Source organism: Argentina silus, assembly GCF_951799395.1.
Source record: "Argentina silus genome assembly, chromosome: 18".
NCBI classification, from domain to species: Eukaryota; Metazoa; Chordata; class Actinopteri; order Argentiniformes; family Argentinidae; genus Argentina; species Argentina silus.
In genome coordinates, this window is record NC_139672.1 from 11,125,771 (window position 1) to 11,140,770 (window position 15,000).

The 15,000-nt window shown below is 46.3% G+C and overlaps 2 protein-coding genes across 2 annotated transcripts in view; one reads left to right on the top strand and one right to left on the bottom strand.

The window, feature by feature from the left end:
- The window catches only part of phlpp1 (PH domain and leucine rich repeat protein phosphatase 1), a 58,292-nt gene that overhangs the window by 6,231 nt on the left and 37,061 nt on the right, over positions 1-15,000 (top strand). The gene's annotated exons all lie outside the window — the stretch shown is intronic.
- On the bottom strand, positions 8,241-10,405 carry LOC310818553 (uncharacterized protein). The gene is made up of 5 exons (XM_083689536.1): positions 10,275-10,405; positions 9,969-10,189; positions 9,565-9,694; positions 9,355-9,455; positions 8,241-9,127 (listed from the first exon to the last, which is right to left on the bottom strand). The coding sequence occupies exons 2-5, from the start codon at positions 10,178-10,180 to the stop codon at positions 8,971-8,973; spliced, it is 600 nt and encodes a 199-aa protein (XP_083545662.1). The 5' UTR covers positions 10,181-10,189; positions 10,275-10,405; the 3' UTR covers positions 8,241-8,970.

Genomic DNA, 15,000 nt, shown 5'->3' on the forward strand with positions numbered 1-15,000 from the left:
AGCAACAGTAAACTTTGGGCCTAGCTAGACTTCACTCACTCCTATAAGGCTCGAGTACCAGGCGTAAATAATCAATATTTACACATTAACCATTCAAAGAGGCTTAACGATACTCGATCAGTACATTTACAGAAAAAGCCTCTAAACTGACAACGTTTCCAGAGCCTGGAAGTTAGATTAGAGCTTTAGGCATCAGAGGTAATAAACCTAGTCACTGAAACTCAAAGCGAATGTCAATGACAATGGAGCTTGTGTTTGCATGACCACAGTGAGTCAAGGCCAGGCTGTGGTTAGCTGGTTGCCGGGGGTTTGAAGCACTCTTGGTGGGTCCAAGAGATGGTAGCGTTTTACAAGCCCGGCGCCGTTCCGTGCCCGACCACTGAGCTGTGAGATCTCCTCTGAACCCAACCTCGGGGACTTTCCCAGAGATCCAGCCTCCGCACCGTAGAACTAATGAAGCTGCTGCTTTTCCCTCCACGGGATGGTCTGTTTCCCTCTACTAAGAGACTAATAGGGATGTTTTGTGTGTAGGGATGTTTTGTCTATCCTCTGTGTGTGTGTGTTTGTGTGTGTGTGTGGTTGTGTGTTAGCAAGCAAGCAGCAGACTTTGAATCCCCAGAACACACCGGTGCAGGGCTTCCCCAGAGGCTGAGGAGCCAGACTGCTTTACCAAACCAAGGCATCTTACTGAATAATTCAGTTTCATTAGCCTACCTCCTTAGCTTTGCAAACACTCCCATTCAGGTCAAGTTATGCACTTCATCTTTCAAATGGCCACCATACTCATGTTCAGCAAAGTTTTACACTTCACTAGCCGGTTTTTATTGCCCCCTCAGCGCTGAGGTTTATTCTAAACAAGCACTTACAGCTTGTTTACAAGTTCAATGCTCTGTCATATTTTTGTTCCAATATCGGCATTTCTCAAGAAAACCACCGCCATGCAAAAACAAAAAAACTGTTGACTTTCAGTCCTAACTGTTGCTGCGTGTCTTTAGAGAGCGGAGACGACGACAGTTTAAAGGGAAAGAGTCCGTTCCGAATTTCACAATTTTTTTTCTTTTATCCAGTAAGAGTAAATCTCTGGGTTATGTTTTTTTTTTTTTGTGGAGATTACGCGCTTTTACGCGCGTTCGAAGCGGCACGCGTCACCAATGTGCGCTTTGCCGTGACGGGGCGCCACACGGGAAGGCTTCGCTCATGCAGAACTGATGACTCGGGAGATATGTAACGCGATGGTCCAACCGAAGGCCCCGTTGTGTGCGATACATGATTTAGTGGGCGGGGGGGGGGGGGGGGGGGAGAGAGTTGTTATACAGGGGCTATTATACGGGGGCTATTATACGCTTTTTAAAATGTATTTAAAAAAAAATAATAATTTAAACGAAAGACCACTCAGTCGTACTGCATGCCCTCAACCATCACATTTTCATACGCACACACTCACAGAAGAAGATATGGCCAGAGAAGGGGACGATTTTAGTCTGTAAAGGAAGGTGCTTGTTAGTGTCGTTTGCATACATGAGACCGGTTTATGGCAGCTTGAATGCACCTTTTCATTTGTGTCCTCTATATGTAGCCACCTCCCACACACGGAAATAAGCGATCAATGGATTGAATTTCATTTCACTCTCCAAAAAAACAGAATTCAAACCACACACACACTGGATATAATACCCTGGATTGAAAATCATTGAGGATAACAAAATTAAGTCGGGGGGGGGAACGAACGACCCGGGGTGGCGGCGGGACGTGATGTTGATCAGGTATTCTTTCCCGTGTGATGTGGGCGCCGCTACACGTGTGACGTCAGGGCGGTGACGTCTGGGGCGGTGGCGTCAGGGTGGTGACGTCAGGGCGGTGACGCGGGGACTTTAAAGACTCTGCAGGGTTTTAAAGGCTTAATGAAGCTCCCGGCTTTCTGAAGCGGCCTCCGCGGCAACCGTTAAGCACGTCGACTTCCTGTCTCTGCCTGTCTGTCTGTCTGTCTGTCTGTCTGCCTGTCTCTCTGTCTGTCTGCCTGCCTGTCTGTCTGCCTGCCTGCCTGCCTGCCTGTCTCTCTGCCTGCCTGTCTGTCTGCCTGTCTCTCTGCCTGCCTGTCTGTCTGCTTGTCTGTCTGCCTGCTTGCTTGCCTGTTTCTCTGTCTCTGCCTGTCTGTCTGTCTGCCTGCCTGCCTGTCTCTCTGCCTGTCTGTCTCTCTGCATGCCTGCCTGTTTGCTTGCCTGTTTGTCTGTCTCTCTGCCTGCCTGTCTGTCTCTCTGCCTGCCTGCCTGCCTGTCTCTCTCTCTGCCTGCCTGTCTGTCTCTCTGCCTGTCTGTCTCTCTGCATGCCTGCCTGTCTGTCTGTCTGCCTGTTTGCTTGCCTGTCTGTCTGTCTCTCTGTCTGTCTGTTTGCCTGCCTGTCTATCTGTCTGCCTGTCTATCTCTCTGTCTGTCTGTCTGCCTGCCTGTCTGTCTGTCCTCTCCTTACTCAGCAGCAGGTCAGTACAGCGTTCTCTTCACACTTACATCCTCTCCAAACGTTTAGCATGGCAGGAGATTACAGTTTTGGCCTGTTTTTTTGCCACCTCTTTTATGGGATGTGTCACCGGTCGTCCTGGCAACGATGTGAGGAACGAATACAAAGTACTTGCGGTTAGAGCATCTTAGCTGTCAATAAAAGATGTCAGCTTTTTTTGCGGTACAAAAAATAAAAGCTATCAGAGGCGTCAATTGAAATGTATGGAGATAATAGAGAGAATGTCTCCCCGAGTGCCAGGCGAGGCGGCTCCCTCCCTCCCTCCCTCCCTCCCTCTCTCTCTCCATGTCCATCTCCACTCTTGGCCGCTAATGCTGTTCCTAAACAGCCCGTTTGTGAGTCATTGTGTAATTGTTTAATCAGATTTCACACGTTCCGGGGCTCGAATTGCGTGTGTGTGTGTGCGCGTGTGTAAGGAAAAAGGGTAAGGGATGCCATTCTTAACATGCCACATGTTGTTTCCCCACAGGAGATGTTACATAAGAAGTGTGTGTGTGTGTGTGTGTGTGTGTGTGTGTGTGTGTGTGTGTGTGTGTGTGTGTGTGTGTGTGTGTGTGTGTGTGTGTGTGTGTGTGTGTGTGTGTGTGTGTGTGTGTGTGTGTGTAGAGGTGGTCTGGTCTGGTCTGGAATGTGGAGAAAGTGGTGTTGGCCTTCACCCCGAAGTGTGTGTGTGTGTGTGTGTGGTGAGAGGGAGAGATGGTTTTAGGATAGCGGTGTGTGCAGAGGCACGGCCAGTGGAACACGTCTGCCTTCTCTCTAATAGAACAGCTCTCTTGGCTGACATCCCCCTCTCCCTCCCTCCCTCCCTCCCTCCCTCTCTCCCTCTCTCCCTCAATTTCTCCCTCAATCTGTCCCCATCCCTCTACTCTCGCAATCTCTCCTCACATCTCTCCCTCCCTCACACCATCTGACAGATTCCATCTATCTCTCCATATCTCTTTCTCTCGCTCCCTCGCTTCATATGTCCTCTCCGTGCCTCTCTTCCTGTCTCTCTTCCTGTCTCTCTTCCTGTCCTGAACACAGCTCATTTCTAGGACAAGGCTAGAACATTTCTAGGACAAGGGCTAGCTACTGTATTGGTGCTACTGCCTTGGTTCCATGGAGGCACTGTTCCCCACACACACACACACACACACACACACACACACACACACACACACACACACACACACACACACTCCAGAGATGCCCAATGGTCTGGCTACTGGCTTTGGATGGACATGGCTACGGGTTTAGCCTCTGTGGACAATATATGTGTGTGTGTGTGTGGGGGGGGGGGGGGGTGTGAGTGTGGGTGTGTGTGTACTTGTGAGTGTGTGTGTGTGTGCCCTGTGTTTTCCGTGTCTGTGTGTATTTAAAAGAAAAAGAGAGAGAGAGGCATGTTTTTGAAGTCCACACACACGCACCGCTTTGTGGTAAGCAGCTGAATCTGGGCTAAAGAATGTCATGCTGATATGTCATTCCTGTCCGCCTGCCGGCATTCGCCGAGGGGGGGGCAGCAGGGTGAGGGGGGGGGGGGGGAGGTGGAAGCTCACTCACGACGCACCCTATGGGAGCGCCTGCCTTCTCAGCTGTCCGTCAAAACCGAAACGGCCCTCGAGGAAAAAAAAAAAAAGCAAGCCTCACAGAATCCTTGATGTTGGTGGGTGAGCGCTAGGTTGGGGGGCTAGCTAGAACTAGTAGCGACCACATGGCAGCGAAGGTCCCAAAGTCCCAAGGGCCCAAGCTCTCTGGTCTTTCTCGAGTCTGAGCCCCACCCCAAAAAAACCCTCCCTTTCTCCACACACAGCCCCATGTCGGGGGGGGGGGGGGGGGGGGGATTAGACCCAGACTAGCAGGGGCTCACTCTCCTCGGCTTTGATCAACAGCAGCCGGCCTAATACCAGCCAACATCTGCAACCCTCAGCTTTAAAGCGGCCCGCAAAAAAAAAAAAAAAACACCAACCGACTGATTAGGAAAACTACACTGGCCTGCTTGCTCCTTGCTCCTTGTGGTACCGACTGCTGTGTCCTAATTCTCTAACCTTGTTCCCCCTCCCTAGAGCCCCCCCCCCCCCCCAAAAAAAAAGTGCACTCATTGACACCTCCACATGGACGCAAGCGCTCTATATATGGGGTTCGTTCTGAGCAGACAAATGGGATAAATTGCTTGACGACCATGCTGAACTCCTGTGTATGTAGAACATAAAGGATTACGTTGTGTGTGTGTGTGTGTGTATGTATGTGAAAAAGGTGGCATGTAAAGCATGTGATATGTTGTCTCCTCACAGGAGAAATAGGAGGTTACGTAAGAAGAGAGAGAGATATGTGTGCATGCGTCTATACAGGTGGTCTGTGTGTGGTCCAGACTAGATAAGGTGTATTCGAGGGTAGGGGGGGGTGGGGGGGGGGTTGTAGCAAGCATTTATAGTCCCTGTTCTGATAGAAAGGGTCAAAGTTGCTGATACCAAGTGACCTAGTTTACAACCTAGTTTCAGCTCCGTTGTAACTGCTGGAAGCCGGCCAAGCTACTACTTCCTTATTGGGGATGTTGACCAAAAAAACAGGACACTGGAGAACTGTTGGGGGAGTAGATGAAGACAGACAGGTTCCTCAGGCTAAAATGGCCGACTGTCCTCGAACCTGCTCCGTCGCCTGAAAGCAAAGCAGGTCAAACTGAGGTTGAAAGTACAGTGTACCGCAGAGGTATAAGAGTTCTGTTCTACACGTGTAGGGATTCTGATCCAGTTCAGCTCTAAACACATGTAGTGGTTCTGTAAAGGTTCAGCTCTACTCTGGTAGTGGTTCAGTTCTGGTTCAGCCCTACCATGGTAAAGTGGATCTAAGCGGTACTGTTTCAGTGTGGCTATGTCATATCGCTGAGTATATCTTTAAACAGCCAGTGTCAGGTCCAGTTAAATGGCCAGTGGCAGGCCCAGTTAAAGGGGCTCTTAAAGGGCCAGTGTCAGGTCCAGTTAAAGGGCAGGTTAAATGGCCTGTGTCAGCCAGGCCCAGTTAAAGGGGCGGTTAGCCCAGCTCTCTCCACAGAGGAGGCCCCCAGGCCCCCGGGAGCATCAGCCCCCTTGTGCAACCAGCCTTAATCATTAACGCACCGAGCCTTAATTGTTTTCAGCTGTGCACTCTGGTAATGACCCAAGCAGCCATGGGTGAGAAGGAGCTGTCACCTGCTGTGCCGGGGAGCCCTCTGCATGCATGCATGCGTGTGTGTGTGTGTGTGTGTGTGTGTGTGTGTGTGTGTGTGTGTGTGTGTGTGTGTGTGTGTGTGTGTGTGTCCACCCCCCTTCTCTCTCTCTCTCTCTCTCTCTCTCCCCCTTTTGCTGTTCCTCCCTCTCTGTCTTTCTTTCTTTCTAGTCTCTCTCGATCTCTATCTATCTCTCTCTGTCTCTCTCTCACACACACACACAAACGCACACAATGTCCAGACTCTTTCTGCCTGTTTGCCGTTCTCTCTCCCTCTCTCTCTCTCTCTCTCTCTCTCTCCCTCCATTAGTGCCACCGCGTTCACATGGCCCCTGCATGTGACACGGAGTGGAGCCAGAACACCCCGGATGGCCCGCCGCAGCCCCCGCCCATTCACGGGCCTCAACAAAACAAAAGAAGGAAAGAGAAGAAAGGGAGGGAGAGAGAGAGAGAGAGAGAGAGGGAAAGGGAGAGGGAGAGAGAGAGAGAGGGAAAGGGAAAGAGAGAGAGAGGGGGGGGGGGGCACGTGGGGGCTGGGGGAATGTGCAACAACATAAGAATCTCATTCATTCACAGTCCTTCATCCGGTCCCACTGTAACGTCTAGAGTCCCTTTAACTCTTACTTTATCCCTCCCCTCTCTTCCTGCATAAAAGTCTTCCCCTCCCTCTTTCCTCTCTCTCTCTCTCTCTCTCCCCCCCTCTCTTTCTTTCTTTCTCTCTCTCTGGTCAAGTTAAATTGTGCTTAACCACAGATCTCCTATTAGATTACCAATGCTCCGCTCCTAACCTTGACCATAAGGGAGGTGAAAAAATATCTCACCCTGTATCAGTGGTTTGTGGGTAACTGCCCCCAGTGTCCTAACCTTGACCATTAACCTGAAGAAATATCTGACCCTGCATCAGTGGTAATAGGACACTTCTGTACCGGTTTACTTAAAGCATATAGTTGTAATTCATATGCATTCATAGCAGATATATGACTTATTAGGCTTGACTTGACTATAGGCATGTATGACTGCATTATAATGTAATGTCTAGTAGAATCTCATGATCCTAAACCATTTTCTGTCCGTTGACAGACAAAGTGTTACAGACAAGACGTAGCGTACATACGGTACGTGAAGAAGACATTATAAGGCAGTCATTCATGCCTCTAATGAGTTATAACGTGTTACGTGCGTCACACCACAACGCCTACCGACTCCCTATTATCGTTCAGGCTCTTAACGCATTGGCCTGGTTCTCTGGACACAGATTAAAAAGCCTGCGCCTTGATTAAAAAAAAAAAAAAAAAGATCGTCTTCATCGGAGTCTCCATCAAAGTGTCACTTAGTCTACGCAGGACTTGGCCTAGTCGGTGTAAGACTAAGTTTTTCCCTTTCTCTTTCCATTCATTTCACTCATTTGTCACTTCACTTCGGCAGAGCGGTGACGAGACGCCGGCGTACAGAAGACCTGACGACTACGAGTCTCATCAAGTCTGTCTTCCTCCTCCTCCGGTCTCGTTAGACGAACTGCTGTTTCATCACTGCTGCTAATGAAAGCCGTTAAGGTGTTTTAGCGCCAACAATGCTGGCCTTTGCCGAAACTGACTGCCAAGCACGCACGCACACGCACACACACACACACACACACACACACACACACACACACACACACACACACACACACACGTTTTGGGATAGCAATAGCGGGGAGCCTTATGGAGATTCAGATACATTAGCTAACCCTGTCTTTCTCTGCCTCTTGCGTGGTGCCTACCCCCCCCCCCCCCCCCCCAGTCATTCTCATATCAGCCCAATCTTAATCAATCTAATCTTCAATAACCTTGTGACTGTAATATCCTGTCAAGGATTAGGGCTGTGCAAAAAACAAACAAACAACAACAAAAAAACCCGATACAGCTGATTATTCCGATTCACAATACGGTATTGATTATCCAGCCCTAGCGTCGCAATCCGTGAGAAGAAGAAGTAGAATATAATATTTGATAAACCCTTTATTTTACAGCCCGTCACATGTATACGGTATAAAACGAGTCGTCGAGGCTGGTAGACCACTGGACCCCCCCCCCCCCCCCCCCCCAGAGGCTCCTATCTAACAGAGGACATTGCTGTCTAATCACCATGTGATAGTAGAGGAGGTATCAGACCCTGCTTCTCACCTTTGACCTTTGGCCATGTGACCCAGCTCGCTTACTGTATCAGGCCCATACTGTAGTGATTAAGAGAGCCGTCGCTTGCCGTCTCTGACGCACGCACACACACACGCACGCACGCACACACACACACACACACACACCCAGCGAGACTGAAAGAAACAGCCTGAGAGATGTTGCTCATACATTCACATCTGCTGTAAAGTATAGATCTTAACATAACATAAATAGGCTGCTTGCAAAACTCATGAGACAATAGAAAAAGACCCTGTCCCTAACATAGTTAGCGACATAGCTGCACTGGTTTATACAATGCAAATAGAATTACAAAAACAGAGTAGCAGGGTTGAATTTTGACAGACAGACATGAGGGAGGCAGACACAAGGTTACACTTTTCTCAAAAATGTGCTTTTAATTAAACTTCTTCCAAGTACAAACTCCAGAAACTTAAGCAGATGTTGGCAGGTACAACATAAATCAAAAACATTTACTTATGGAGCAAAACAGTTAGTAATCACATCTGAACAAAATAAAAGTACAAGTTCTACTAAAAGGTCTCTGGAGTCAGACATGCGTTTCCAGTGTGGCATCTCCTTGGTTTCTGAAAACTAAGAAAACCATACTAGACTACAACACTTAGATATTTTTTTCAATCCATTATTAACGTTTCATAAATGTTGTTAACGAGCAATTGATTACTATTACATAATGATATCATATATAAAGATTTCTATAAAGAAAGTGTGGAAAAACAATGAACGAAAAGTTGTCATTTCATACAGTTAACAGCCCAGGAGAGTTTAAGAGTTGATAGTTTTAAACACATTTTAAAGCTGCACATTGTTTGTGTCCCAAGCCATTACAAACAAACAGTGGACTAAAACAACCTCATATTTTAGGTTATGATGGGGGTAAGACAGAGTTTTTCAGGAGAGCTCTTCTTACAAAAAGGCATTTCAAACAAAATGAATAAAGAAATAAAAAGTATACAATTTAAGCCACACAATGAGCGAGGTGAAACATATGCAGTCCTTTTTGACACAGTCCATTACCAGCATCTTAAATTTCCCCAATATGTATATAATGTCCCAGTAGTCTAGCAGCACTAGTCTATCATTACAAAAATGATTTGCGAGTGGAGCTTAAGACCTCTTCTAAAAAATGTTTCACAGCAGGTCTTGAGTTCCAGTCCCGCGCCTTGGCAAACGTGTAAACCCATCCAAAGAGATCAGGAAATGTCGACGTCACGTCAAAGCGGTCCACATGCTCAGGGCTGCAGTAAGAGAGAGGGAATACTTACTTGGCGAACCCTCGATTGAACAAGAGTACATACCAGTACAGTGTGTTGGATGAGAGTACATACCAGTACAGTGTGTTGGATGAGAGTACATACCAGTACAGTGTGTTGGATGAGAGTACATACCAGTACAGTGTGTTGGATGAGAGTACATACCAGTATGTTGGATGAGAGCGCAAAAGCTTCAACATTTGCGTACTTACTTGTGGCCATGGAAGTTGCGTATGAAACGCACAAACCCCAATGTGTTCTCAGGGTAGGGCTTCTTCTTATCATCCATTTCCTTCATCAAATCCTGCGGCAGCTGTGAACATAAAACATACAGCATGCGCACGTTTTACTTTTACTGAGTATACTGCACACAAGGGTGAAAGACGGGGACAGTAAAGGGAGTAAAATGACATCCAGCTTACCTTGGATCTCCACTCATAGAACGACCTCTCTTTAGTACTTTCGTCCACTGCGTGAAGGAGCTTTGGATCAAGGTTACGACATTTGCAAGCTTCCTCCTCGTTCCCCATTGTTTTCAAGTACTCCACTCTCCTGAAAAACATCAGTGAGCTTTTGAATGTGTGAAACTAATTGGGGGGCAATGAGACCCCCCTTACATCCAGCACTGTTTCAACATCAGTGGGGTTTAATCAGTTCTATTGTCAATATCTACAAATGTTATCACGGACATTCCACAAAGTCGAATCGAAACCTTCAAGTCAGGCAATTCCGAATCAATAGAAATGTGTGGATTTATGGCAAGAGCCTTAAACCATGAAACGGTTGAAGTATGGTTAGCATGGTAGGAGTACTTCTCACTTCTCACCTCTTCTCTGACCAGAAGTAAGGGTGAGCCACGGTCTCTTCCACCATAGGTCTCTTCTTTGGGTTTTCATTGATCATCCACTCAATCAGGTCCTTTGCAACCTCATCTTTAACATGTTCCAAGTTGTACTCCCCTTTCAGAATATTAACCTCACACCAAGGACTTTTGCCAAAGGGATGCTGTCCACCAGAAAGGATGTAATACACTAACATCCCAGCCACCTACAAATCACACCAAATATTGAAACAAATCTGATAATCAAAATATCAATTATTTTATATAAACAACTTCAAGTGGAAGACAAACCTGAATATCTGTGCTCGTCTTATATCGAACATTACTCTCTTCTAATGTCTCCTTGGCCTTCCAGCAACTAGTTCCTGCACTGCTTGTAGCGTGAGTAGTCTGTCCACTGGCCAATTGTCTACTTATACCAAAATCAGACAATCTTGCCTTGGGTAGAACATCTGCAGAGAAATTTTTTTTTTATGAAGGTTGAGGCTAACAAAGACGCACTGATATTTTTGTAGTCTACATTTTTTTTTTTTCAGTCACTGCTGATTTAAACAATTCTATTTTTTTTAACCTGGTCTTACCTATCAAAACATTCTGGGGTTTGATGTCCCGGTGCAGAATGTTTTTTTTTTTTACTATGAAGGGCTCTTAGACTGCAGAGCACCTGATCCACTATCTGCTTCAGGTCATGATTTCTTTCTTCCGGGAAGCCATTATTGATGTATTCTTCCAGAGTGTACTCACAGAGCTGAAGGACGAGGTAACCAAAGTTTTCATCCTCAGCAAAGTCCACATATCTCACAATGTTGGCATCATAAAGCTGTGGGAGGCATAGAACTTGTTCCTCATTCTTAAGAGTTTCATAATTTGATTTTAACATTCTCTTAACAGCTACCTCAGTACCATCATCTCTCAAGCCCAGAAACACTTCAGTTCCATCACTTCCTTTGGCAATTCGGAATTCTGCATTTGCTACAAGATTGAGGGTTCCCAATTTGTAAACTTTGCTCGCTGCCATGTTGGTGAGCTTCTCCAACGGTGAACTCCACCGCTTACTAGTTTTGCGCCATTTAAGGGGTTTTGATACCTCAGTCGTAGAGGGCAATGGCTGAACCCTTGAATTGTCATCATAGAGACATGAATCTTCGACTGGAGTTATATCAGTGTCGGGGGGACTTTTTTCTGTTGTCCTCTCTTCTTGTTTTGCCGTCTTCTTTTTTGTCTTCTTTTTCTTCTTTGATGATTTCATTTCCTGCATTTCTCCATTTACCTTTGTGGGAGAGACTGCGCTTTGTAGGGAGATGTTCAATTTCCTCAATTTTTCTTTCAGCTCTTCATCCATCTCCATTCTGGCGGTATCAAGTATTTTCTCAGGCACTGAAGTTACCCCAAATGATTTCATAATTGCAGGTACACAATCAAATGTGTACAGATCTGCAATCAAACCAAAGGTTAAGATCCCTGTCCTTAAGGCCTTAGGTTTTGAGAGATAGGTGGGGTCGGTGAGTGAACAGATCGCCCTGCATAACTCAGCAACAAAAACAGCGGGCCAATTACTTTTGTGGTTTGGAGTTTTCTGTGTGATCACACAAATTAGTCTGATAACTGCAGTGTTGCAATCAATGATATCTGGAGTATTGTAATCAAGGTCACCAATGATGAGTTCTTTTAGATATTTCAGAACTGTGGGTATTACTGTCAGTGACACTTCAAGTGGAATTTCTTCTTTCATAGTGCAGAAAACTGCTTTTGCTGTCACTACTTGATACTCTTTGACAATTTTAGGCAAACGTTTGATTGCCTTTTCAACGTAGAGATGCATTTTCTGAGATTTCCTCAGAAGGGTTGTCGCTTCCTGAGCATATAAATCTGGGTCTTCTTCACCAATAATGTTAAAAAACATGTCAAAAAGTGCAATGTGATTCACAGGATGCTCCTCCAGCAGGAACTCCCCATATGTATTTAAAACCTCCTCTATGGGTGTGTTCTGTTGTACCGCAACGGTAAAATCGTAAAACATCTTAATTTTGGCCAAATCCTCACTCTCTGAAGCTAATTTTGGCATCATGTGTCCTATTTTTTGGTCAAAATCGGGATGTTTGCTAGAAGAGTCTACTGTCAATGCCCCAGACATCAACAGCTCTTTCATAATGTCTTCTCTGCCTTTGTCTGCTGCAATCTGAAATGGAGAACCTGTTGAGGGGCATATCAGATTTGGATCTGCGTCTGCTGCTAGCAACATCTTCACTATATCGATTGGAACAGATAACTGCGCAGCATAATGCAGTGGTGTGTAAAGCTTAAATGATTGTCGGTTTGGGGAAGCGTCTTTCTGCAGAAGGAATTTGCAAATCCTTTTATTTGAAGACACAACAGCAGCCATTAAAGGCGTAATGTTATCCATCCACTCCAAACAAGGGTACAGTGCATCCACATTCTTGGTTTGAAGCGATTTCTTCAGCTCATCCAGATTGTTTTCCATAATACACTGTATAATGGGATCTGTTGTGGTAGGCACTTGGGTCATCACCCCCCGTTGTTGTTGGCGAAGGAGGTTTAGGGCATCAATCTGGTGTGCCATGACTTCTAATAACTCCCTCTATGCAGGTAGAATCTGGGGGAGAAAGGGTGGTTAGAACTGTATCAGTTTCGATGGAATTATGTTAAGTAACATAAGGTCAATATAATTTCAGAGCATAATATTCTAATTACATTTGAAGATTGAAGGTATGTCTCACTAGTGCAAAACATTTTGATCGTTCTGCCAACGCCCTGGGGACGCTTGTCTGCTCGCCCAGCCTACCGTTCCACAATCCCTTCCCACCTTGTGACGGGGTCACGTGCGATTTATATTGCAGTGAGTTCAGAGCATAATATTCAAATTACATTTGAAGATTGAAGGTATGTCTCACTAGTGCAAAACATTTTGATATACTTTGATATACTGTATCAATGCTCTCTTCAATCTATCCAGATGGTTTTTAAGTGTATGTTTTGGTTAGGTCTATTGATCTACTTCCAGCGGGCTTGCAATTTGGCGATATACAGTGGGAGCTATAACTGGGCAAGCAGAAACGTCCTTGTAGAAACTCCAAACCCAGCAGTGTAGCAATTGTATGTATTCAGATGTTGCACATCTAAAACATAAGTCTTTTTGAAGTGTTTTTCTTTTCCACAAACATTATTAAACAGTGTTTGGATTGGTGACGCAGTTCTCATTTCCCCATTCCGGCAGCGATTAAAAAACGAAAGTGGTTCGATATCGTTTGTTTCATTTCAAAGGGGTCGAAACACGTGAAATATTTATCAATTTTTTTCACAGCACTATATAGCCTTCCGACCCTCCAGAACCTTACCTTCTTCTTCTGAAAGTGCGCACTTGTTTCAGTGTGAAGATCACACGTTGATCGTTCTGCCACGAACCCTTCTCCTCCCGGCTCTCATCTGCTCCGGCCCAGTCACTTCCTAGAGTTAACGCCCTGGGGACGCTTGTCTGCTCGCCCAGCCTACCGTTCCACAATCCCTTCCCACATTGTGACGGGGGGGGGGCTGTCTTACCTGGTGAATTTGACAGTGGGAACAATTGCTTTTATCCAAAGCGATTTAGGATTGCAGTGAGTGCGTACATTTTTCAGTGTAATAGTTCAGTGTAAGCGTTCAGTTGTAAATTTATTTTAGTTATTTACCCCATCTTCTGAGCATGACAGCACATAGGTACACTAAGCTACAGTTGTTGTGAGCGGGGGCTTATTGACAACTTGTCTCACTGTCTTTAGTTGTAATGGTGGTGGCAGGGAGAGAGGGAGAGATAAAGGAGAGAGAAGAGGGTGAAGGAATTAATGGCATTGAGAAAGACAGTGTGAGGGGGGAGAAAGAGAGAGTTGTGTGTGTGTGTGTGTGTGTGTCAAGGGAGGCTGGTGGAGGTAGAAATCGGAGGATGTGAGAGAGAGATTGGCATTGAGAAAAAGAGGAAGAGAGAGAGAGAGAGGGGAGAAGGACACAAACAGACTGGCAGTCAGAGGCTGTGAAATGTCCCTGCTCTGTTTCTGTTCAGCGACAGACATTATTAATGCAGAGGTGCAAATGAACAGGGAAACCCAGGACGACAAACAGGCGGGAGTCACCGCAAGGTAATTAATCACTGACACACACACATTAACACATAAACACACACACTCAGAATGATAGAGGGAGCAACTCGCTTTCACACACACACACGCACACACACCATTTGCAAACTATTGCAACTTGAATACCCTAATTCACACTACAGGGCCAAACTGAGGCAGGTGTGGTTAAGCATCGGTCATAGTTGCTGAAACGGTGCTACTAGAATTTATAGTCCATTTGAAAAAGAAAATATGAGCCAGCACATGGTCCCCCATGGTCTGTGGAGGCTGGTTTCATGAGCAATGCACCTACAGAGCTCACCCAGACAGGGTATTAAGAGAGAGGTCTGCCTTCACCCCCCCCCACCCCCCCCCACCTCACCCTTCACCCCTCTGCTCTCATGTTTCACCCTCCCATGGTGCAGTCCCCTGGGAGGTCGTATGCCAACAGGGTAAACCAAAACTGCACTGTGGGGTGGGGTGGGTAGGTGGGATGCTATTGTGCTCCAAGCCGAAGGCAACAACAATATGGCTTCGGTCCTAACTCTCTCTTTCTCTCTCTCTCTTTCTCTCTCTCTGTGATGTGGGGTCTGAGGGGGGTCTTGCGTGCATTGGACAACGAGGGAGTATGGTTCTATCCCTATTTCTACACCACTTTGGGGGTTTTTAGTTCTTAGTCCTGTGTGATCGTGCCTTGACTGGAATGTCTGTGTTTTGGATTGTGTCCATAAAGGCCGTTCTATCTCTCTCTCTCTTTCTTCTCTCTCTCTCTCTCTCTCCCTTCAACTCCTCTCCACCAATGCTGTATCATGTAGCCTACTGTATTGTCCCTCCCAGTCTACCACCTGCAAAGAGCCTACGGGGTGCTTTGGAGAAATAGACTGCTGTATGTAGCCAGCTAATGACCG